A 26,270-nucleotide genomic window follows, 5' to 3' on the forward strand; every position below is an offset into this window, starting at 1 on the left:
CCCAGCCCTCCGCCAATCTCCCCCCTGAGCAGATTGGAGGGGGCTTCCTTCCATAACCCCGCAGCTGGAAAAAGCTGGAAAATACTTTGGGAAGAGCTGCTGCTGTGTGGTGCTGGCTGGCTGACTGACCCATGGCCTAGCCTCTTCCTGTTACACACACACACACACACACACACACACACACAACACAAACAGCCAGTTAACCATGTCATTATGGGTTCCCTGCCTGGCCTGGCTCACATTCCAATCCCCAAACACCACAGATATGGTTAGCAGCAGCTCACATTCCAATCCCCAAACACCACAGATATGGTTAGCAGCGGCTCACATTCCAATTCCCAAACACCACAGATATGGTTAGCAGCGGCTCACATTCCAATCCCCAAACACCACAGATATGGTTAGCAGCAGCTCACATTCCAATCCCCAAACACCACAGATATGGTTAGCAGCGGCTCACATTCCAATCCCCAAACACCACAGATATGGTTAGCAGCGGCTCACATTCCAATCCCCAAACACCACAGATATGGTTAGCAGCGGCTCACATTCCAACCCCCAAACACCACAGATATGGTTAGCAGCGGCTCACATTCCAATCCCCAAACACCACAGATATGGTTAGCAGCGGCTCCCATTCCAATCCCCCAAACACCACAGATATGGTTAGCAGCGGCTCACATTCCAACCCCCAAACACCACAGATATGGTTAGCAGCGGCTCACATTCCAATCCCCAAACACCACAGATATGGTTAGCAGCGGCTCACATTCCAAACCCCAAACACCACAGATATGGTTAGCAGCGGCTCACATTCCAACCCCCAAACACCACAGATATGGTTAGCAGCGGCTCACATTCCAACCCCCAAACACCACAGATATGGTTAGCAGCGGCTCACATTCCAATCCCCAAACACCACAGATATGGTTAGCAGCGGCTCACATTCCAATCCCCAAACACCACAGATATGGTTAGCAGCGGCTCACATTCCAACCCCCAAACACCACAGATATGGTTAGCAGCGGCTCACATTCCAACCCCCAAACACCACAGATATGGTTAGCAGCGGCTCACATTCCAATCCCCAAACACCACAGATATGGTTAGCAGCGGCTCACATTCCAATCCCCAAACACCACAGATATGGTTCGCAGCGGCTCACATTCCAACCCCCAAACACCACAGATATGGTTAGCAGCGGCTCACATTCCAATCCCCAAACACCACAGATATGGTTAGCAGCGGCTCACATTCCAATCCCCAAACACCACAGATATGGTTAGCAGCGGCTCACATTCCAACCCCCAAACACCACAGATATGGTTAGCAGCGGCTCACATTCCAATCCCCCAAACACCACAGATATGGTTAGCAGCGGCTCCCATTCCAACCCCCAAACACCACAGATATGGTTAGCAGCGGCTCACATTCCAACCCCCAAACACCACAGATATGGTTAGCAGCGGCTCACATTCCAACCCCCAAACACCACAGATATGGTTAGCAGCGGCTCACATTCCAAACCTCAAACACCACAGATATGGTTAGCAGCGGCTCACATTCCAACCCCCAAACACCACAGATATGGTTAGCAGCGGCTCACATTCCAATCCCCAAACACCACAGATATGGTTAGCAGCGGCTCACATTCCAATCCCCAAACACCACAGATATGGTTAGCAGCGGCTCACATTCCAACCCCCAAACACCACAGATATGGTTAGCAGCGGCTCACATTCCAATCCCCAAACACCACAGATATGGTTAGCAGCGGCTCCCATTCCAATCCCCAAACATCACAGATATGGTTAGCAGCGGCTCACATTCCAACCCCCAAACACCACAGATATGGTTAGCAGCGGCTCACATTCCAATCCCCAAACACCACAGATATGGTTAGCAGCGGCTCACATTCCAAACCCAAACACCACAGATATGGTTAGCAGCGGCTCACATTCCAACCCCCAAACACCACAGATATGGTTAGCAGCGGCTCACACACTTCAGACCTGAGCTATATTAGAGGGTATTTTTGACAGTTAAACGGCTTTATTTTCGGACATCATTTTTTGTGTGTAAAAGTGCTGCACAGTGTGTTCAGTCTGTCCCGGACCTGGCCCGTTGTTTTCTCTCTCTCTCCCTTCATCTCTCTCCCCCTCTCTCTTCATCTCTCTCCCCCTCTCTCTTCATCTCTCTCTCTTTCTCTCTCTCTTCATCTCTCTTTCTCTCTCTCTTCATCTCTCTCTCTCTCTCTCTCTCTCTTATCTCTCTCTCAGTGCAGGCAGATAGTTAGATGTCAGTAATGCTATGCTACGTGACACTATGTTACAGCAGTGATTCCCATCCTTGTTTGGTTACTGTACCACCAACTGAATTTTGCTCTGCCCAGAGTACCTATGAATTTTACCAGTAGGCCTATGATCTCATGGATAGGCCAAGTACCCCCTGTGGATAGGCCAAGTACTCCCAGTTGGGAACACTGAGCTACATGACACTCCCATAGGCTGGCTCCCATAGGCTGGCTCCCATAGGCTGGCTCCCATAGGCTGGCTCCCATAGGCTGGCTCCCCAAGGCTGGCTCCCCAAGGCTGGCTCCCCAAGGCTGCTTAAGCCCCGGGACAGGAAGTACTTTACCACTCCCCCCTTGGTCGCGTCCTATACCGTCTGACCTTTCCATCTGAGGTCAAGGTTCATAGGTCAGCCTAAGAGCATCTAGGCCAGAGAATAGGGTGTTGGTGGAGGAGTTGAAGGTCATATTGTGAGAGAACATCATTCTAACAGTTCTCATAGATAAAACATGTTTTTTTGAGGAATGACCTGCTGGAATGTGTTGTGTTCAATGGACACACACACACACACACACACACACACACACACACACACACACACACACACACACACAGAGCTGTCATCTCTGTGTGTGGTTTACCTGTACAGCAGCGTTCCTCTCATTCTCCTGTGGGTAGTCATTATCACCATCTAGTCCTGGACAGCTGACATCTTCAGTGTGTGTGTCCATTGATCATGTCTCCTTATCACTACCATAACCTCATCAAATCATGTTTACTAGCCATTTATTACATCATCAACAGTTAATTGAATTCACTCTAGCTGGTCTAACTCTAAAAAGCTATCCTGCTGAGGTATCAACAGATGAAATGTGACATTGGACTAAAAGCTAAGTGACTTTAGTTTTACTGTGGTTATTCATGTAGTATTTGATCCATCTCCATGTTCGTCCCTCTCCTCTCTCTCATCCTATGTGTTGTTCCTGCAGGGGGCCGTTTTAAGAAGGAGATAGTGGTGGACGGACAGAGCAACCTATTGCTAATCAGAGACGAAGGAGGCCCTCCAGAGGCTCAGGTTGGGATTACAGCTGTATTAACATGGCTGTATTAACATGGCTGTATGTATTAACATGGCTGTATGTATAACATGGCTGTATGTATTAACATGGCTGTATTAACATGGCTGTATGTATTAACATGGCTGTATTAACATGGCTGTATGTATTAACATGGCTGTATTAACATGGCTGTATGTATTAACATGGCTGTATGTATTAACATGGCTGTATGTATTAACATGGCTGTATGTATTAACATGGCTGTATTAACATGGCTACATGGCTGTATTAACATGGCTGTATTAACATGGCTGTATTAACATGGCACTATCATCTGTGGGTTGATGACAGGGTGGGTTTCCTGTACACAGACTAAACCGATTTAGTCCGAGAGTAAAACTCCACTTTATTAGAATTCTCTGTTGATCATCCTTTTTAATCCAGAACGAGTGTTAGTCTGCGTCCTGGAAACGGATGCTCTCTAACCTAACCACACATGCAGTCTGAACCACTAACCTGTGTTAAAGCTACAATCCTTATTTGAAACAATATTAAAAGCGTAGCCCCGCCCCTGTTTTGGTAAAAAGCTGAGAAATGTTGCCACTCTAGTTCATAGGGTTATGGACACCTGCACTGACCATCCATATCATATCAAACGTAGCATTTTAACCAGGTTTTCAGGCTATATAGTGTGTGTTTACATACATTGGCGTAAAACAAGCTTGTATTTTGGTTTCTGTTGGGCTACGACAGTTGAACTAAGCTCATGAGGCAAGTTATATTCTTCAAGAATCAATTGGTGTGTGTGTGTGTGTGTGTGTGTGTGTGTGTATAATTAATTTAGAAGTCCAAAAATAGATGTAGCAACTAAGGATTCTAGCTTTAACCTTACTGTCCTTGTCTCTCTCCCGCTCTCTCTCTTTCCCCCCTCTCTCTTCCTCTGTCTCTCTCCCGCTCTCTCTCTTTCCCCCCTCTCTCTTCCTCTCCCGCCTCTCTCTTCCCCCTTCTCTCTTCCTCTGTCTCTCTCCCGCTCTCTCTCTTCCCCCCTCTCTCTTCCTCTGTCTCTCTCCCGCTCTCTTCCTCTCTCTCTCTCCCGCTCTCTCTCTTTCCCCCCTCTCTCTTCCTCTGTCTCTCTCCCGCTCTCTCACTTTCCCCCCTCTCTCTTCCTCTGTCTCTCTCCCGCTCTCTCTCTTTCCCCCTCTCTCTTCCTCTGTCTCTCTCCCGCTCTCTCACTTTCCCCCCTCTCTCTTCCTCTGTCTCTCTCCCGCTCTCTCTCTTTCCCCCCTCTCTCTTCCTCTGTCTCTCTCCCGCTCTCTCTCTTTCCCCCCTCTCTCTTCCTCTGTCTCTCTCCCGCTCTCTCTCTTTCCCCCCTCTCTCTTCCTCTGTCTCTCTCCCGCTCTCTCCTTTCCCCCCTCTCTCTTCCTCTGTCTCTCTCCCGCTCTCTCTCTTCCCCCCCTCTCTCTTCCTCTGTCTCTCTCCCCCTCTCTCTCTTCCCCCCTCTCTCTTCCTCTGTCTCTCTCCCGCTCTCTCTCTTTCCCCCCTCTCTCTTCCTCTGTCTCTCTCCCGCTCTCTCTCTTTCCCCCCTCTCTCTTCCTCTGTCTCTCTCCCGCTCTCTCACTTTCCCCCTCTCTCTTCCTCTGTCTCTCTCCCGCTCTCTCTCTTTCCCCCCTCTCTCTTCCTCTGTCTCTCTCCCGCTCTCTCTCTTTCCCCCCTCTCTCTTCCTCTGTCTCTCTCCCGCTCTCTCTCTTTCCCCCCTCTCTCTTCCTCTGTCTCTCTCCCGCTCTCTCTCTTCCCCCTCTCTCTTCCTCTGTCTCTCTCCCCCTCTCTCTCTTTCCCCCCTCTCTCTTCCTCTGTCTCTCTCCCGCTCTCTCTCTTTCCCCCCTCTCTCTTCCTCTCTCTCTCCCCCTCTCTCTTTCCCCCCTCTCTCTTCCTCTCTCTCTCCCCCCCTCTCTCTTCCCCCCCTCTCTCTTCCCCTGTCTCTCTCCCTCTCTCTCTCTCCCCCTCTCTCTTTCCCCCCTCTCTCTTTCCCCCCTCTCTCTTCCTCTGTCTCTCCAGTTTTCCCTGTGGGTGGATGCAGTGATATTTGTGTTCAGTCTGGAGGATGAGATCAGTTTCCAGACAGTCTACCATTACTACAGCCGCATGGCTAACTACCGCAACACTGCTGAGGTACCTCTGGTGCTGGTGGGGACGCAAGGTGAGACACACACACACACACACACACACACACACACACACACACACACACACACACACACACACTGGCACGCAGAGACACACACACACACACCCTGGCACGCAGAGACACACACACACACTGGCACGCAGAGACACACACACACACTGGCACGCAGAGACACACACACACACACCACTGGCACGCAGAGACACACACACACACCACTGGCACGCAGAGACACACACACACACACACACACACTGGCACGCAGAGACACACACACACACACAACTGACGCAGAGACACACACACACACTGGCACGCAGAGACACACACACACACACCTGGCACGCAGAGACACACACACACACACCTGGCACGCAGAGACACACACACACACACACACACTGGCACGCAGAGACACACACACACACACACACTGGCACGCAGAGACACACACACACGCAGAGACACACACACACACTGGCACGCAGAGACACACACACACACTGGCACGCAGAGACACACACACAAAGTGCATGAACAGAATACTTGGTTACACCATTGTTCCATACACTTTGTTGCATCTTTTGTCCAGCTATCTGAAGTCCCTTCCTTGGAGTGCCTCTGCCACCTAACGCCTGTTTGGAATTACTGCAATAAGACATGCACTTCCTCTCTATCAGCACTAGAGGGCGCCACATGATTGGCTATTTCTGTGATTGCAGACGCTATCAGCTCAGCCAATCCCCGGGTCATCGATGACACGCGAGCACGCAAGCTGTCCAACGACCTGAAGCGTTGCACCTACTATGAGACGTGTGCCACCTACGGCCTCAATGTGGAACGGGTCTTCCAGGACGGTAAGACTACTCCACCGGAGATGTTATAGAAAACTAAGATAACTCACCCTTTGAGTTGTCTGTTCTAACTCAACAATAACTGTAGATTCAACACAACTTAGATACAGGAAGTTGGGAGACAGACTTATGAGAATAGACATTTTAGAATGTGTTTATGCAGGTTAAATGTTTCTCACAGGTTGTGGATTTGGTTTCATTTGGGGTAGCAATTATCAGCCATAAAATACAGTTGGTCAGCTGAACCCACTACCTGTAATTCATACATCTCTACAGTGTGCAGCCAAAGCTCCTTCCTTCCTTCATAAAGACATGACAGGAAACAGCAAGGTGACATTCCCCCTGATGACTGGCCGTTTGCTTGGTCGTAATCATCTGTCAATGAACCATTAAATGGACCCTCTCACCTATTTAGCTGAACAGAACCGCAATTCCATTTTATAATACAGGGAGGGGAGCGGGCTGAGTCACAATGTCCCTCTTATGGACAACGGCGCCCAGTCCAGCAGCACCAGCCATTCGCTGGCCACGTCACATGATCTCAACCAGCATGGAGAAATACATAAAACACATGATGAGGAATGAGAGGGAGAGGATGGCTCAAGAAATATGGCTGACCTTTAACTCCAAAATATATATGGCTGTTCTTGGACTCCCTTTTCCATCAAGAAATATGGCTGACCTTTAACTCCAAAATATATATGGCTGTTCTTGGACTCCCTTTTCCATCAAGAAATATGGCTGACCTTGGACACCCTTTGCCCCTGAGAAATATGGCTGACCTTTCATTCCCTCTTCATTAAAGTGTCCATGTCTCCATAGAAAGTATGAGAAGGTCTGCACTCACTACTGTAAGTCTCTGGATAAGAGCGTCTGATCAGTGACTCATGTCAGAATGGCTCCATGAAGCCACTATGTCCTGGTGTCCACAGTGTTGTCTAGCTAGACTCTGTTCAGAATGGACCTGTATGGTCTATAGCAGCTTGTTGGAGGCGATGTCTTCTAGAAGTCTTCACTATACTACTATAGTGTGGTCACCCATGTTAATACCAGGTAGGAGCCCTGCTCCAGTAAGAGTCAATCCTGAGGCTGTTCTGCTATATCACCTATATTAATCACCAAGCTGTAACTCATGAATAAAGCTGGGGTGTCATCATGGGCCCAGCTAGGCTGTAATTAGTGAAATATATGGCATGCAATCAGTGGTTCATTACCAGCAGCCCCCGATACACCAAATCATCCTCCACAATGACAAGTGTCTCTCTGTGTGTCTCTCTGTGTGTCTCTCTGTGTGTCTCTCTGTGTGTCTCTCTGTGTGTCTCTCTGTGTGTGTGTCTCTCTGTGTGTGTGTCTCTCTGTGTGTGTGTGTGTCTCTCTGTGTGTGTGTCTGGTCTCTCTGTGTGTGTGTCTCGCTGTGTGTGTGTCTCGCTGTGTGTGTGTCTCGCTGTGTGTGTGTCTCGCTGTGTGTGTGTCTCGCTGTGTGTGTGTGTGTGTCGCTGTGTGTGTGTGTGTGTCGCTGTGTGTGTGTCGCTGTGTGTGTGTGTGTGTGTGTGTGTGTGTGTGTGTGTGTGTGTGTCGTGTGTGTGTGTGTGTCACTCTAGTCTGCTGGACTCATTGCTGTTTTATTTCCACTTGTATCACAAAATGCTATTTTCTGTAACCAAGAACGTGGATTTCGAAATGATTCATCATGAAATGAATGATGGTAAACATGATAAATCTAAAACCCTTAATGACCATTGTGTGTCCAGGTGAGAAAAGGTTGTCATTACATTGACTGACCACTAGAGAGCAGTAGGTGAATACACATGAAGACTGTTGTGATCTCTTCAGACCAGCGTTTCTGTGGAGCCCTGCTGGTGTCCATCTGAAAGTCTCTTTCAATATGACTACTGAGGCTCTGTTTTCAGACATGATCAAATGCAAGACATTTATAATCAGTTTTTCATTATGCACTCTTGAAATCAGACTGTGGTGTTTCCAACCTGAATCCATCGATAGATGGTTTGAAAGAGTAAAAGAGGTCTCAGTGGATTTACAAGTGGTTTAGAAGTGGTTTGGGGTGTCAGACAGCAGCCGCCAGACTGCCTCCAGACAGACAGTAGCCTCCAGACTGACAGACAGTAGCCTCCAGACTGACAGACAGTAGCCTCCAGACTGACAGACAGTAGCCTCCAGACTGACAGACAGTAGCCTCCAGACTGACAGACAGTAGCCTCCAGACTGACTGACTGACAGTAGCCTCCAGACTGACTGACAGTAGCCTCCAGACTGCCTCCAGACTGACTGACAGTAGCCTCCAGACTGACTGACAGTAGCCTCCAGACTGACTGACAGTAGCCTCCAGACTGCCTCCAGACTGACTGACAGTAGCCTCCAGACTGCCTCCAGACTGACTGACAGTAGCCTCCAGACTGACAGACAGTAGCCTCCAGACTGACAGACAGTAGCCTCCAGACTGACAGACAGTAGCCTCCAGACTGACTGACAGTAGCCTCCAGACTGACTGACAGTAGCCTCCAGACTGACTGACAGTAGCCTCCAGACTGACTGACAGTAGCCTCCAGACTGCCTCCAGACTGACAGACAGTAGCCTCCAGACTGACTGACAGTAGCCTCCAGACTGACTGACAGTAGCCTCCAGACTGACTGACAGCAGCCTCCAGACTGACTGACAGTAGCCTCCAGACTGACTGACTGACTGACAGCAGCCTCCAGACTGACAGACAGTAGCCTCCAGACTGACTGACTGACTGACAGTAGCCTCCAGACTGACTGACTGACTGACAGCAGCCTCCAGACTGACCTGTCGACTGACTGACAGTAGCCTCCAGACTGACTGACTGACTGACAGTAGCCTCCAGACTGACTGACTGACAGCAGCCTCCAGACTGACTGACAGTAGCTCGACTGACTGACAGTAGCCTCCAGACTGACTGACAGTAGCCTCCAGACTGACTGACTGACTGACAGCAGCCTCCAGACTGACTGACTGACTGACAGCAGCCTCCAGACTGACTGACTGACTGACAGCAGCCTCCAGACTGACTGACAGTAGCCTCCAGACTGACTGACTGACAGTAGCCTCCAGACTGACTGACAGTAGCCTCCAGACTGACTGACAGTAGCCTCCAGACTGCCTCCAGACTGACTGACAGTAGCCTCCAGACTGACTGACAGCAGCCTCCAGACTGACTGACTGACTGACAGCAGCCTCCAGACTGACTGACTGACTGACTGACAGCAGCCTCCAGACTGACTGACAGCAGCCTCCAGACTGACTGACTGACTGACAGCAGCCTCCAGACTGACTGACTGACTGACAGCAGCCTCCAGACTGACTGACTGACTGACAGCAGCCTCCAGACTGACTGACTGACAGTAGCCTCCAGACTGACTGACTGACAGTAGCCTCCAGACTGACTGACAGTAGCCTCCAGACTGACTGACAGTAGCCTCCAGACTGCCTCCAGACTGACTGACAGTAGCCTCCAGACTGACTGACAGTAGCCTCCAGACTGCCTCCAGACTGACTGACTGACTGACAGCAGCCTCCAGACTGACTGACAGCAGCCTCCAGACTGACTGACTGACTGACAGCAGCCTCCAGACTGACTGACTGACTGACAGCAGCCTCCAGACTGACTGACTGACTGACAGCAGCCTCCAGACTGACTGACTGACAGCAGCCTCCAGATCTATTCCTACTCCAGGGAAATCAGCTGGATCTGAAGGTGTTCAGTTTACTCATTCTCTCTATGGGAACCCCGGCCCTGCAGCACACACTTCTCTGGGATTTGATGGTGTGTGTGTGTGTGTGTGTGTGTGTGTGTGTGTGCGCGTGTTAGTTTATGTACAGTGAGATGATTGTAACAGCCCTCTGTTTTGGTGAGTGCAGCAGATGCAGCCGGCTCTAGATAGATACCATCCCAGTGTCAACTAGGCTATATACACAGGGACCAGTACAGAGTCAATGATAACTAGGCTATATACACAGGGACCAGTACTGAGTCAATGATAACTAGGCTATATATACAGGAACCAGTACTGAGTCAATGATAACTTGGCTATATACACAGGAACCAGTACTGAGTCAATGATAACTAGGCTATATACACGGGGACCAGTACTGAGTCAATGATAACTAGGCTATATACACAGGAACCAGTACCGAGTCAATGATAACTAGGCTATATACACAGGTACCAGTACAGAGTCAATGATAACTAGGCTATATACACAGGAACCAGTACTGAGTCAATGATAACTAGGCTATATACACAGGAACCAGTACCGAGTCAATGATAACTAGGCTATATACACAGGAACCAGTACAGAGTCAATGATAACTAGGCTATATACACAGGAACCAGTACCGAGTCAATGATAACTAGGCTATATACACAGGAACCAGTACAGAGTCAATGATAACTAGGCTATATACACAGGAACCAGTACAGAGTCAATGATAACTAGGCTATATACACAGGAACCAGTACTGAGTCAATGATAACTAGGCTATATACACAGGGACCAGTACCGAATCAATGATAACTAGGCTATATACACAGGGACCAGTACTGAGTCAATGATAACTTGGCTATATACACAGGAACCAGTACAGAGTCAATGATAACTAGGCTATATACACATGAACCAGTACCGAGTCAATGATAACTAGACTATATACACAGGAACCAGTACAGAGTCAATGATAACTAGGCTATATACACAGGAACCAGTACAGAGTCAATGATAACTAGGCTATATACACAGGAACCAGTACAGAGTCAATGATAACTAGGCTATATACACAGGAACCAGTACCGAGTCAATGATAACTAGGCTATATACACAGGGACCAGTACCGAATCAATGATAACTAGGCTATATACACAGGAACCAGTACTGAGTCAATGATAACTAGGCTATATACACAGGAACCAGTACAGAGTCAATGATAACTAGGCTATATACACAGGAACCAGTACCGAGTCAATGATAACTAGACTATATACACAGGAACCAGTACCGAGTCAATGATAACTAGGCTATATACACAGGAACCAGTACAGAGTCAATGATAACTAGGTTATATGCACAGGAACCAGTACTGAATCAATGATAACTAGGTTATATACACAGGAACCAGTACCGAGTCAATGATAACTAGACTATATACACAGGAACCAGTACCGAGTCAATGATAACTAGGTTATATACACAGGAACCAGTACCAAGTCAATGATAACTAGGCTATATACACAGGAACCAGTACCGAGTCAATGATAACTAGACTATATACACATGAACCAGTACCGAGTCAATGATAACTAGACTATTTACACAGGAACCAGTACCGAGTCAATGATAACTAGACTATATACACATGAACCAGTACAGAGTCAATGATAACTAGGCTATATACACAGGAACCAGTACCGAGTCAATGATAACTAGGCTATATACACAGGAACCAGTACAGAGTCAATGATAACTAGGCTATATACACAGGAACCAGTACCGAGTCAATGATATATACACAGGAACCAGTACCGAGTCAATGATAACTAGGTTATATAAATGTGTAAATCCTCTGTGTGCTGCTGAGCCAGGAAGGAGCTTTAGAGACTGAATACCCTGCTATTATCCTGTTAGTTGTTACACTGCTGGTAAAGCCAAATCTACTGTCATTCTCAGGGTGTGAGTGTGGGCGTGTCTGACAGCCAAGTCTGTCATCTGTGGTAAATGAATGCCAAGAAAAGTCTAAAATCCTTATTAGTGACACGGTCTCCTTTTTCATTTAATTATCCTCAATTAATCATGCCTTTTAGAATTATCCACTACAGTGGAATTCATTGATGAGTACGAAAATGATTATTTTAATGTTTTGTGCCGCAGCCGCGCCTTGGCAGCAGTTTTCTGCCCAGAGGTGTGTGTATCTCTCTTTTTCTCTCTCTGTGTGTGTGTGTGTGTGTGTGTGTGTGTCGCGCGCCAAGTACATGTATGCACACGCACACACGCTTGAGTTTGCCTGAATTAGCCTCCCTTCCCTCTTGCATCCAAGCTGCACATTTGCCGTAATTACTACTTTACATGACCTTAATTTGGAGACGGAGGACTGTAGTAATGACGCTGTGTGGCGGGGGCTCTGTGCCTCTCTGCCTTCGCTAGAGGAGGATGTGTGGCGGGGGCTCTGTGCCTCTCTGCCTTCGCTAGAGGAGGATGTGGTTGAGATGCTCAACAAAAATAATTGGTCCGAGGCGATCGTATGATCCCCCCCCCCCCTCCCCCCACACACTAATTCTCCTGTAATAGAGGACCAATAGCATCATCTCTAGTCATCTACCTCCCGTGTTTCTCTCATCTACTCACGCTCTCTGAATGTAATCTCAGACTCCATTTTGTTGAATAAAAGGTGACCTTTTGATTGTGGAGCGTGTTCGCCTGACTGTAGGACTTGGTGCTCATACTCTTTTCTCTCTCTCACACACACACACACACACACACACACACACACACACACACACACACTGTTGGAGCCCGTTATGTCTGTGACACTTGACACGCGCTTTGGATGGAAGGAACTGTGGATGTTTGTTATGATGGTGAAGATTACTGTTATTTTTATATTAGTATTGTTTTTAATCTAATTCTGACTTAGTTTTATTTGCTGGTATACTGCAGTGCATTCAGAAACAGCTCTGTTTAGAATGACATTATTCCTCCTACTTTCACCATTCAGTCGTTGTGCAGATAAATGGCGTTTTAAAACACAGATGATAAATGAGTGTTGTAGATTTAGCTCGTCTTCCTTAATTCATCGCCAGGGGAATAGTGAAGCAGACAGTTGAAAATGAAGCTGCAATTTATAAAACAGAAATCATTCCTCAACACATTCTGCGTATTGATCTTTGCAGCCTTGCATGCGTAGTCCGTGATCTCACTTTAACTATGGATCCGTTTCTGTTAGACATACGATATGTATACCATCATTTACGCAAGCTACATGTAAATACATACATTATGAAGCACATGCTCATATAGGCTATGAATCCCCATGCCATAAGTTAATGTCGATTTGCACTAATTTGACATGATTCCAATGGGACTTTATGGAAATTCAAAGTAACAGTAAAATAATGCCAAGTCTTGTTTTAAATCAAATCGAACAGCCAATGAGTTGTAACGTGTGAACAAGGATATAATGAGTTGTAATGTGTGAACAAGGATATAATGAGTTGTAATGTGTGAACAAGGATATAATGAGTTGTAATGTGTGAACAAGGATAAAATGAGTTGTAATGTGTGAACAAGGATATAATGAGTTGTAATGTGTGAACAAGGATATAATGAGTTGTAACGTGTGAACAAGGATATAATGAGTTGTAACGTGTGAACAAGGATAAAATGAGTTGTAACGTGTGAACAAGGATATAATGAGTTGTAACGTGTGAACAAGGATATAATGAGTTGTAACGTGTGAACAAGGATATAATGAGTTGTAACGTGTGAACAAGGATATAATGAGTTGTAATGTGTGAACAAGGATATAATGAGTTGTAATGTGTGAACAAGGATATAATGAGTTGTAACGTGTAACAGGATATAATGAGTTGTAACGTGTGAACAAGGATATAATGAGTTGTAACGTGTGAACAAGGATATAATGAGTTGTAACGTGTGAACAAGGATATAATGAGTTGTAACGTGTGAACAAGGATATAATGAGTTGTAACGTGTGAACAAGGATATAATGAGTTGTAACGTGTGAACAAGGATATAATGAGTTGTAACGTGTGAACAAGGATATAATGAGTTGTAACGTGTGAACAAGGATATAATGAGTTGTAACGTGTAACAGGATATAATGAGTTGTAACGTGTGAACAAGGATATAATGAGTTGTAACGTGTGAACAAGGATATAATGAGTTGTAACGTGTGAACAAGGATATAATGAGTTGTAACGTGTGAACAAGGATATAATGAGTTGTAACGTGTGAACAAGGATATAATGAGTTGTAACGTGTGAACAAGGATATAATGAGTTGTAACGTGTGAACAAGGATATAATGAGTTGTAACGTGTGAACAAGGATATAATGAGTTGTAACGTGTGAACAAGGATATAATGAGTTGTAACGTGTGAACAAGGATATAATGAGTTGTAACGTGTGAACAAGGATATAATGAGTTGTAACGTGTGAACAAGGATATAATGAGTTGTAACGTGTGAACAAGGATATAATGAGTTGTAACGTGTGAACAAGGATATAATGAGTTGTAACGTGTGAACAAGGATATAATACATGATCCTGTTGCATGAGTGGTCAGAACATTTACCATTAAAATATTTGGCACAGATACACAGTCATCTACATGCATTAGATTTATATGATGGGGGAGGAGGGGGCAAATGAAGAGGATTCGTTTGTTTTGGCAGGGTCGTGTGTGTGTGTGTGTGTGTGTGTGTGTGAACATGCTATGTAGTGGTCCTGTCACTATGCTTTCGTGGTTCAGTGTTTTTGTGGGGTCAGAGGTTCTCATGGTAGAACCACACGGTAGGAGTGGGTTTGTGTATTAATGTGTACAGTGCAGAAAGTATTCATACCCCTTGACTTATTCCACATTTTGTTGTTAGCCTGAATTCAACATTTTATAAATATATTTTTTTTTCCTCACCCATCTACACACAATACCCCATAATTCAGTGGTTGTAAAGATGGGGAGAGTTCTGGCCGTAATAAAGAGAGGCTCTGCTTTTTTGACACCACACTCCAAAAAGCAAGTTCTAGTTCTGTTTAATCTTGATTAGTGTCCAGTTGTGTGGTCCAGTGCTGCAAGGAAAGACCTAGTTAAGCTGCAGCTGGCCCAGAACAGAGCGGCACGTTTTGTTCTTCATTGTAATCAGAAGGCTGATATAAATATGTCAGGCTCTCTTGGCTAAGAGTTGAGGAGAGACTGACTACATCACTTTTTATTTTTATTAGAAACATGAATGTGTTGAAAATCCCAAATTGTTTGCATAGTCAGCTTACACACAGCTCTGACACACACACTTACCCCACCAGACATGCCACCAGGGGTCTTTTCACAGTCCCCAGGCCCAGAACAAATTCAAGAAAACGTACAGTATTATAGAGCCATGATTGCATGGAACTTCCTTCCATCTCATATTGCTCAAATAAATAGCAAACCTGGTTTCCAAAAACAGATAAAGCAACACCACACAGCACAACGCCTCTCCCCTATTTGACCTAGATAGTTTGTGTGTATGCATTGATATGTAGGCTACATGTGCCTTTTTAAAAATGTATGTAGCTCTGTCCTTGAGCTGTTGTTGTCTATTGATGTTCTGTATTATGTCATTCTGTATTATGTTTCATGTTTTATGTGGACCCCAGGAAGAGTAGCTGCTGCTTTTGCAACAGCTAATGGGGATCCTAATAAAATACCAAATAATGACGAAGTAAAAACTTGTTTTTAGAAATTTTGCACAGTTATTGAAAATGAAATGCACATCTCATTTACTTAAGTATTCACACCCCTGAGTCAACACTTCGGCAGCATTTACAGCTTTGAGTCTTTCTGGGTAAGTCTAAGAGCTTTCCACACCTGAATTGTAAAACATTTGCCCATTATTATTTTCAAAATTGTTCAAGCTCCGTCAAATTGGTTGTTGATCATTGCTAGACAACCATTTTCAGGTCTTGTCATAGATTTTCAAGTAGATTCAAGTCAAAACTGTAACTCGCCCACTCAGGAACATTCACTGTCTTCTTGGTTAGCAACTCGTGTAGATTTGTCCTTGTGTTTTAGGTTATTGTCCTGCTGTAAGGTGAATTCATCTCCCAGTGTCTGGTGGATAGCAGATTGAATCAGGTTTTCCTCTAGGATTTCGCCTGTGCTTAGCTCCATTACGTTTATTTTTTAGCCTGAAAAACTCTCCGTTCCTTAAAACAATTACAAGCATACCCTTAACATGATGCAGCCACCACTATGCTTGAAAATATGGAGAGTGGTACTCAGTAATGTGTTGTAATGGATTTGCCCCAAACAACTTTTTTTCTCCACTTTTTCAGGACAAAAAGTTTATTGCTTTGCCACATTTTTGCAGTATTACTTTAGTGCCTTGTTGCAAACAGGATGCATGTTTTGGAATATTTTTTATTCTGTACCAGCTTCGTTTAGGTTGATGTTGTAGAGTAACTATAATGTTGTCGATCCATCCTCAGTTTTCTTCTATCACAGCCATTAAACTCTGTAACTGTTTTAAAGTCACCATTGGCCTCATGGTGAAATCCCTGAGCGGTATCCTTCCTCTCTGGCAGCTGAGTTCGGAAGGGTGCCTGTTTCTTTGTAGTGACTGGGTGTGTTGATACACCATCCAAAGTGTAATTAATAACTTCATGCTCAAAGGGATATTCAATGTTTGTTGTTGTCCCCATCTACCAATAGGTGCACTTCTCTGCGAGGCATTAGAAAACCTCCCTGGTTTTTGTGGTTGAATCTGTGTTTGAAATGCACTGCTTGACTGAGGGACCTTACATATATTTGTATGTGTGGGTTACAGAGATGAGGTAGTTATTAAAACATAATGTTAAACACTGTTATTACACACAGAGAGTCCATGCAACTTACTACTTGACTTGTTAAGCACTTTTCCTCCTGAACTTATTTAGGCCTGCCATAACAATGGAGTTGAATACTTATAGACATTTCAGCTTTTAATTTAAAAAACATAATTCCACTTAGACATTATGGGGTATTGTGTGTAGGCCATTGACAAAAAATATAAATGTCATCCATTTTAAATTCAGGCTGTAACACAACAAAATGTGGGAAAAGACAAGGGGTGCAAATACTTTCTGATGGCACTGTATTTTTCTATGACATACACATAATGACCTGTGATGCTCTATCTGGTCAGGGGGCTTTGGCCTGGGCAGGCTGTCTGTCTGTCTGAGGGATGGGGTGTGATGGGGGTGGTGTTCTATGGGGTGAGGGGGGGTGACAGGGATCCTGACAGCGCCCTGGCCCATCGTTGCGCTAATTTAATTATCCTAATTACGGTCGCCATGGCAAGTCGCGCGCACCGCTGCAGCCGCCCCCATGCCAGAGCCGGGACGCAGTGCTTCGTTAGCACACACTAACGAGCTGAGAAGCCTCGCTGTCCTCTTGCTGGAACACACACACACAGAAGCATTCACACACATACTCACGCTCCAGGGACACTGATTTACGGTACTGTCACTGTCCTATACCTTTTATTACTGTAATTAGTTACTGTGTTATAATGGACACAGTCAGGATTCTAATGCCACTGGATTTCACCAAGTCTAGAAGTTCTGAATCCATTCATTCCAGATCATCCCTAGAACAATAGTGAACTAGGAAATCAGTCCACTTGTTGACGAAACCATACATGATCAAAGAGATTACGACAACCAATCCAAATGAACTGGCTTCTGTGGAGCAAAGTAGATCCTATCACCTCTCTACCTGTATCTCTGAATGACATTCACAATAGTGTTCAGCTCTGTTGCTCTCTTAAAGTGGAACTGACAGCATTTTAACAGTTCTATAATAATATAGAGTAGGAAGGCGGCAGTGCGTTTGGACTGTGTGTTTACAGGCGACTTTAGATCATTAGAACTTATTCAGCAAAAGCCATAAAATACTTTACAGTCCTATTGATCAAATAACCAATGGAAAGGTAGACTCTCTCTCCCTCAGTTATACACAACAACAAGATCAACAACTAATGCTAGCCAGAGCAAAATCTAACGAAGAAACATTAGATAAACCCTCTCAAACTTTTTCAGCTTGTTGGCCGTCAAAATGACACTGATAAACAATGGGGAATTGTAGGCTCCTCGTCCTTCAACAGCTTGCCTGCCATGTTGCATGAGCGTTCTTGACTAACTATACATTTTTCTGCCTATGTTTACTGACACCAGTCATATTCAGCAGGTGTTGCGCGTTCGTAAATTCATCAGTTATTCTGCGCTCTGACACACTCAGACGAGAATGCTCTGAAATCAGAGTAGATAGCCAGAGTGCATTTGCGAATGCAAGAGATATGCTAACTGTATAACAGTCGTTCAAGTTCTTGCTAGCTAACCAAATGACACCTGCATCTCCAGCTGTGTGTAGCCACTGAAAACGATACGAGGGGAAAAAGTCAGTCACTCACCCACTCCTCCAATGACATGACATCCTCCTAGCAGCTAGCTATCTAGCTAACGTTAGGCTCTGTGTTTTTAGCTTGCTACATAAATAGATACGCTAGCCTATTAGCCACATTATGACTGACTTGTGATCATTTCCCTTCCTAGTTTGATTGTATTGACATTCCCAGCCTTAGTTATATTCGTTCGTTTTTGTCTAAAACATTGAGTCATGGAAACTGAAACATTGCATTCCAAATGGAGGCAGGTAACAATGTACCAGGCCAGCTGTGATTTATAACCTGATAGCAATATTTTTTGGAATGCAAAGAAATGTATTGGTGAATTATATTAATCATGCATTGAACTGCATCGATCTATTCTGCCAACAATGTCTTACTGTACATCATGGAACGTTGAGTCAAATAGAACCTACATTTAAAACCTCTTTTAAAGTTGGTTTTGTAGCATCAACTGGGAATTTGATATTTTTGACTGATATTATGATTGTCTGTTTCATATCTGCATATCTAAGTTCCACTTTAACCCAGTGTATTCACATGTACGCTAGTTACCATGGCATCATACCAAGCATTGTTTCCAATATTCCGACCAAATAAATATCTCATCTGTGGAAACAGAAGGGGCCCATGTCCTTTTTCTGGCTATGTTCCTCAGTCCTCACACACACAGAGGGAAATGAGTGTCTGTCAAGATGAGGGCGGTTATTAAGACAAATTAGCTGTGGATTGTTTTGATAACAAATCTAAGGACCTGTCGGAGTAGATCAGTGTTTCCCCTGGCCTGGCGGCACAGCAGGCGCCCTGCTGACAGTAGACGAAGACAGACATGAGGCGCTGCAGCAGCAGCAGTACACAACACTATCCATGTGTGACCGTACGTAGCTCTTATGGGGCCTCTGTGTCTGTATGTCAATGTGGGGCCCTTATTTTGGTTGACGTGGGCCTCGTCTGTGTCCATGCGATGTGGGGCCCCTGGCAGAGAGAGAGAGAAAAGATAGTCAGTAAGAGGGCAGGTCTAATGGAGGATGGTCTAATTACTGGGTTATAAGTGAGGTACAATAGTGACCTTTTCCCCAGTGGATCCCTGGCAGGCGCCACACACACACATACACACACACGGCAGGCCACAGCTAGCGCCTCATTATCTGACACGTTAGCTCCTTCTGACTCATTAGTTAATATTTATAGCAGGCCTCCACTAACCACCCTGACCGCACCCTCAACACCACTTTCTCTCTCTCTTCCTCTCTCTCTCTCGCTCTCTGTGTGTGTCCGTCCCTCTCTCTCTTCACACTTTGTCCAGTTGGGTGTTGGAGGGAAAAGGTTAGCTGTCTCACCTCCTCAGCCTGTTAGCTCTCTTCCCCCTCAGCCTGTTAGCTCTCTCCCCCCTCAGCCTGTTAGCTCTCTCCCCCCTCAGCCTGTTAGCTCTCTGCCTCCTCAGCCTGTTAGCTCTCTGCCCCCTCAGCCTGTTAGCTCTCTGCCCCCTCAGCCTGTTAGCTCTCTCCCCCCTCAGCCTGTTAGCTCTCTCCCCCCTCAGCCTGTTAGCTCTCTCCCCCCTCAGCCTGTTAGCTCTCTCCCCCCTCAGCCTGTTAGCTCTCTCCCCCCCTCAGCCTGTTAGCTCTCTCCCCCCTCAGCCTGTTAGCTCTCTGCCCCTCAGCCTGTTAGCTCTCTCCCCCTCTCAGCCTGTTAGCGCTCCCCCCTCAGCCTGTTAGCTCTCTGCCCCCTCAGCCGTTGGCGCTCCCCCCTCAGCCTGTTGGCGCTCTCCCCCCTCAGCCTGTTGGCGCTCTCCCCCCCTCAGCCTGTTGGCGCTCTCCCCCCTCAGCCTGTTGGCGCTCTCCCCCCCTCAGCCTGTTGGCGCTCTCCCCCCCTCAGCCTGTTGGCGCTCTCCCCCCCTCAGCCTGTTGGCGCTCTCCCCCCCTCAGCCTGTTGGCGCTCTCCCCCCCTCAGCCTGTTGGCGCTCTCCCCCCTCAGCCTGTTGGCGCTCTCCCCCCCTCAGCCTGTTGGCGCTCTCCCCCCTCAGCCTGTTGGCGCTCTCCCCCCTCAGCCTGTTGGCGCTCTCCCCCCCTCAGCCTGTTGGTGCTCTCCCCCCCTCAGCCTGTTGGCGCTCTCCCCCCCTCAGCCTGTTGGCTGTCTCACCTCTCCAGCCTGTTGGCTGTCTCACCTCTCCAGCCTGTTGGCTATGTACCCCACCCCCTGGTGTAATGCACCATTGGTAAACAACTCTTTGACCTGTAGCGGAGCGTCAAGTCTAGGCCTAAAAGGCTCCTAAACAGCTGCTACCCCCAAGACATTAGACTGCTAAACTGTTATTCAAATGGCTACCTGGACTATTTACATTGACCCCCTTTTTTACACTGCTTCTACTCACTGTTTTATTATCTATGCATAGTCGCTTTAACCCTACATATACATATTACCTCAATTACCTCGACTAACCTGTACCGCCGCACATTGACTTGGTACCAGTACCCCCTGTATATAGCCTCGCTATTGTTTTTTTATTATGACAAATACATTTTTTTTTTTTTTTTTTAATGAATGACAATAACAGTGTTAGACCAGTGTTTCTTAAACTAGGGGTCACAACCCCATGAGGGGGTCGCCTGATTTTGAAATGGGGTCGCAAGAGAAACTCTGAAATACATTTTACAAATTTTGCTTGGTTCATAGAACTGAGGTTACATCAGTAACCTTGGCAACAGCTCGATAGGGTTGTAATAAACAGAACGCTTTCTGTTTTCTTCCTACAAATGTGGCTCTATCCTTTTGAAAGGTTTCAGCTACAAAATGTTATGACCCCATCAGTGAAAGATCAGACTCTCAGGAACACGGATGTGTCTCCTGTTACCCTGTACGATACCCACAAGCCTCATTAGAACAGAGAGGACAAGACCAGGCACTAAATCACACTGGGGAATAAGAATAGAAGTAATGATGATCTTTTCTACACAGAAGATCATACAAAATGATGACCTGATGATCTTCTGAACTTCCCAATACCTTTCTGATGCATTTCAATCACTGCAAACCATACTTCCTTCAGACTGAACTACTGTCACAGCTACTGTCACAAGTCACAGCTACTGTCACAAGTCACAGCTACTGTCACAAGTCACAGCTACTGTCACAAGTCACAGCTACTGTCACAGGTCACAGCTACTGTCACAGCTACTGTCACAGCTACTGTCACAAGTCACAGCTACTGTCACAAGTCACAGCTACTGTCACAGGTCACAGCTACTGTCACAAGTCACAGCTACTGTCACAAGTCACAGCTACTGTCACAAGTCACAGCTACTGTCACAGCTACTGTCACAGCTACTGTCACAGCTACTGTCACAATTCACAGCTACTGTCACAAGTCACAGCTACTGTCACAAGTCACAGCTACTGTCACAAGTCACAGCTACTGTCACAGGTCACAGCTACTGTCACAGCTACTGTCACAGCTACTGTCACAGGTCACAGCTACTGTCACAGCTACTGTCACAAGTCACAGCTACTGTCACAGCTACTGTCACAGGTCACAGCTACTGTCACAAGTCACAGCTACTGTCACAGCTACTGTCACAAGTCACAGCTACTGTCACAAGTCACAGCTACTGTCACAGCTACTGTCACAGGTCACAGCTACTGTCACAAGTCACAGCTACTGTCACAGCTACTGTCACAGGTCACAGCTACTGTCACAAGTCACAGCTACTGTCACAGCTACTGTCACAGGTCACAGCTACTGTCACAAGTCACAGCTACTGTCACAGCTACTGTCACAAGTCACAGCTACTGTCACAAGTCACAGCTACTGTCACAGCTACTGTCACAAGTCACAGCTACTGTCACAAGTCACAGCTACTGTCACAGCTACTGTCACAAGTCACAGCTACTGTCACAGCTACTGTCACAAGTCACAGCTACTGTCACAACTACTGTCACAGCTACTGTCACAACTACTGTCACAGCTACTGTCACAGGTCACAGCTACTGTCACAGGTCACAGCTACTGTCACAGCTACTGTCACAGGTCACAGCTACTGTCACAGCTACTGTCACAGGTCACAGCTACTGTCACAGGTCACAGCTACTGTCACAGCTACTGTCACAAGTCACAGCTACTGTCACAGGTCACAGCTACTGTCACAGCTACTGTCACAGGTCACAGCTACTGTCACAGCTACTGTCACAGCTACTGTCACAGGTCACAGCTACTGTCACAGCTACTGTCACAAGTCACAGCTACTGTCACAGCTACTGTCACAGCTACTGTCACAGGTCACAGCTACTGTCACAAGTCACAGCTACTGTCACAAGTCACAGCTACTGTCACAGCTACTGTCACAAGTCACTGCTACTGTCACAGCTACTGTCACAGGTCACAGCTACTGTCACAGGTCACAGCTACTGTCACATGTCACAGCTACTGTCACAAGTCACAGCCACTGTCACAGCTACTGTCACAGCTACTGTCACAGGTCACAGCTACTGTCACAAGTCACAGCTACTGTCACAAGTCACAGCTACTGTCACAGCTACTGTCACAAGTCACTGCTACTGTCACAGCTACTGTCACATGTCACAGCTACTGTCACAAGTCACAGCCACTGTCACAGCTACTGTCACAGCTACTGTCACAGGTCACAGCTACTGTCACAAGTCACAGCTACTGTCACAAGTCACAGCTACTGTCACAGCTACTGTCACAAGTCACTGCTACTGTCACAGCTACTGTCACAGGTCACAGCTACTGTCACAGGTCACAGCTACTGTCACATGTCACAGCCACTGTCACAAATCACAGCCACTGTCATAAGTCACAGCTACTGTCACAAGTCACTGCTACTGTCACAGCTACTGTCACAGGTCACAGCTACTGTCACAGCTACTGTCACAGGTCACAGCTACTGTCACAAGTCACAGCTACTGTCACAGCTACTGTCACAGGTCACAGCTACTGTCACAGGTCACAGCTACTGTCACAAGTCACAGCTACTGTCACAGCTACTGTCACAGCTACTGTCACAGCTACTGTCAGACTGGTTTGTAATAAACTGTCATTGCCCCAATTTTTTTTTTTTTTAAGTAAAAATTGGCAGTTTTTTACGCAGTGGTGTCACAAAAATCTTTTGATCAAAATGGGGTCGCAGGCCCAAAAACGTTTGTGAACCCCTGGTATAGACTATATAAACATACTTCCATATGATGCCTGGCTGGCTGACTGGAGTTAAAATGCATTAAGTTGCCTGGTCTGTAGCAGTTAGCTCTGGGCTGTCCTCTCCTCCAGTCTGCCTGGTCTGTAGCAGTTAGCTCTGGGCCCTCCTCTCCTCCAGTCTGCCTGGTCTGTAGCAGTTAGCTCTGGGCCCTCTTCTCCTCCAGTCTGCCTGGTCTGTAGCAGTTAGCTCTGGGCTGTCCCCTCCTCCAGTCTGCCTGGTCTGTAGCAGTTAGCTCTGGTCTGTCCTCTCCTCCAGTCTGCCTGGTCTGTAGCAGTTAGCTCTGGGCCCTCCTCTCCTCCAGTCTGCCTGGTCTGTAGCAGTTAGCTCTGGTCTGTAGCAGTTAACTCTGGGCTGTCCTCTCCTCCAGTCTGCCTGGTCTGTAGCAGTTAGCTCTGGGCTGTCCTCTCCTCCAGTCTGCCTGGTCTGTAGCAGTTAGCTCTGGGCCCTCCTCTCCTCCAGTCTGCCTGGTCTGTAGCAGTTAGCTCTGGTCTGTAGCAGTTAACTCTGGGCTGTCCTCTCCTCCAGTCTGCCTGGTCTGTAGCAGTTAGCTCTGGGCTGTCCTCTCCTCCAGTCTGCCTGGTCTGTAGCAGTTAGCTCTGGTCTGTAGCAGTTAGCTCTGGTCTGTAGCAGTTAGCTCTGGGCCCTCCTCTCCTCCAGTCTGCCTGGTCTGTAGCAGTTAGCTCTGGGCTGTCCTCTCCTCCAGTCTGCCTGGTCTGTAGCAGTTAACTCTGGGCTCTCCTCTCCTCCAGTCTGCCTGGTCTGTAGCAGTTAGCTCTGGGCTGTCCTCTCCTCCAGTCTGCCTGGTCTGTAGCAGTTAGCTCTGGGCCCTCCTCTCCTCCAGTCTGCCTGGTCTGTAGCAGTTAGCTCTGGGCTGTCCTCTCCTCCAGTAGCAGTTAGCTCTGGGCTCTCCTCTCCTCCAGTCTGCCTGGTCTGTAGCAGTTAGCTCTGGGCTGTCCTCTCCTCCAGTTAGCTCTGGTCTGTAGCAGTTAGCTCTGGGCTGTCCTCTCCTCCAGTCTGCCTGGTCTGTAGCAGTTAGCTCTGGGCTGTCCTCTCCTCCAGTCTGCCTGGTCTGTAGCAGTTAGCTCTGGGCCCTCTTCTCCTCCAGTCTGCCTGGTCTGTAGCAGTTAGCTCTGGGCTGTCCCCTCCTCCAGTCTGCCTGGTCTGTAGCAGTTAGCTCTGGGCTGTCCTCTCTTCCAGTCTGCCTGGTCTGTAGCAGTTAGCTCTGGGCCCTCCTCTCCTCCAGTCTGCCTGGTCTGTAGCAGTTAGCTCTGGTCTGTAGCAGTTAACTCTGGGCTGTCCTCTCCTCCAGTCTGCCTGGTCTGTAGCAGTTAGCTCTGGGCCGTCCTCTCCTCCAGTCTGCCTGGTCTGTAGCAGTTAGCTCTGGGCTGTCCTCTCCTCCAGTCTGCCTGGTCTGTAGCAGTTAGCTCTGGGCCCTCCTCTCCTCCAGTCTGCCTGGTCTGTAGCAGTTAACTCTGGGCTGTCCTCTCCTCCAGTCTGCCTGGTCTGTAGCAGTTAGCTCTGGGCTGTCCTCTCCTCCAGTCTGCCTGGTCTGTAGCAATTAGCTCTGGTCTGTAGCAGTTAGCTCTGGTCTGTAGCAGTTAGCTCTGGGCCCTCCTCTCCTCCAGTCTGCCTGGTCTGTAGCAGTTAGCTCTGGGCTGTCCTCTCCTCCAGTCTGCCTGGTCTGTAGCAGTTAACTCTGGGCTCTCCTCTCCTCCAGTCTGCCTGGTCTGTAGCAGTTAGCTCTGGTCTGTAGCAGTTAGCTCTGGTCTGTAGCAGTTAGCTCTGGGCCCTCCTCTCCTCCAGTCTGCCTGGTCTGTAGCAGTTAGCTCTGGGCCCTCCTCTCCTCCAGTCTGCCTGGTCTGTAGCAGTTAGCTCTGGGCCCTCCTCTCCTCCAGTCTGCCTGGTCTGTAGCAGTTAGCTCTGGTCTGTAGCAGTTAACTCTGGGCTGTCCTCTCCTCCAGTCTGCCTGGTCTGTAGCAGTTAGCTCTGGGCTGTCCTCTCCTCCAGTCTGCCTGGTCTGTAGCAGTTAGCTCTGGGCTGTCCTCTCCTCCAGTCTGCCTGGTCTGTAGCAGTTAGCTCCTCCTGTAGTAGTTAGCTCTGGGCTGCCCTCTCCTCCAGTCTGCCTGGTCTGTAGCAGTTAGCTCTGGGCTGTCCTCTCCTCCAGTCTGCCTGGTCTGTAGCAGTTAGCTCTGGGCTGTCCTCTCCTCCAGTCTGCCTGGTCTGTAGCAGTTAGCTCTGGGCTGTCCTCTCCTCCAGTCTGCCTGGTCTGTAGCAGTTAACTCTGGGCTCTCCTCTCCTCCAGTCTGCCTGGTCTGTAGCAGTTAGCTCTGGTCTGTAGCAGTTAGCTCTGGTCTGTAGCAGTTAGCTCTGGGCCCTCCTCTCCTCCAGTCTGCCTGGTCTGTAGCAGTTAGCTCTGGGCTGTCCTCTCCTCCAGTCTGCCTGGTCTGTAGCAGTTAGCTCTGGGCTGTCCTCTCCTCCAGTC

At 47.4% G+C, this 26,270-nt stretch overlaps 1 protein-coding gene across 1 annotated transcript in view; it reads left to right on the forward strand.

Annotated features, from left to right (window-relative positions):
- The window catches only part of agap1 (ArfGAP with GTPase domain, ankyrin repeat and PH domain 1), a 310,237-nt gene that overhangs the window by 135,513 nt on the left and 148,454 nt on the right, over window positions 1–26,270 (forward strand). Inside the window, 3 exon segments of the mRNA XM_045699311.1 lie at window positions 3,281–3,366; window positions 5,405–5,546; window positions 6,257–6,391. Coding sequence (XP_045555267.1) covers window positions 3,281–3,366; window positions 5,405–5,546; window positions 6,257–6,391 — 363 coding nt within the window.

The sequence above is a fragment of the Salmo salar genome, chromosome ssa17 (genome assembly GCF_905237065.1).
Source record: "Salmo salar chromosome ssa17, Ssal_v3.1, whole genome shotgun sequence".
Lineage (NCBI taxonomy): Eukaryota > Metazoa > Chordata > Actinopteri > Salmoniformes > Salmonidae > Salmo > Salmo salar.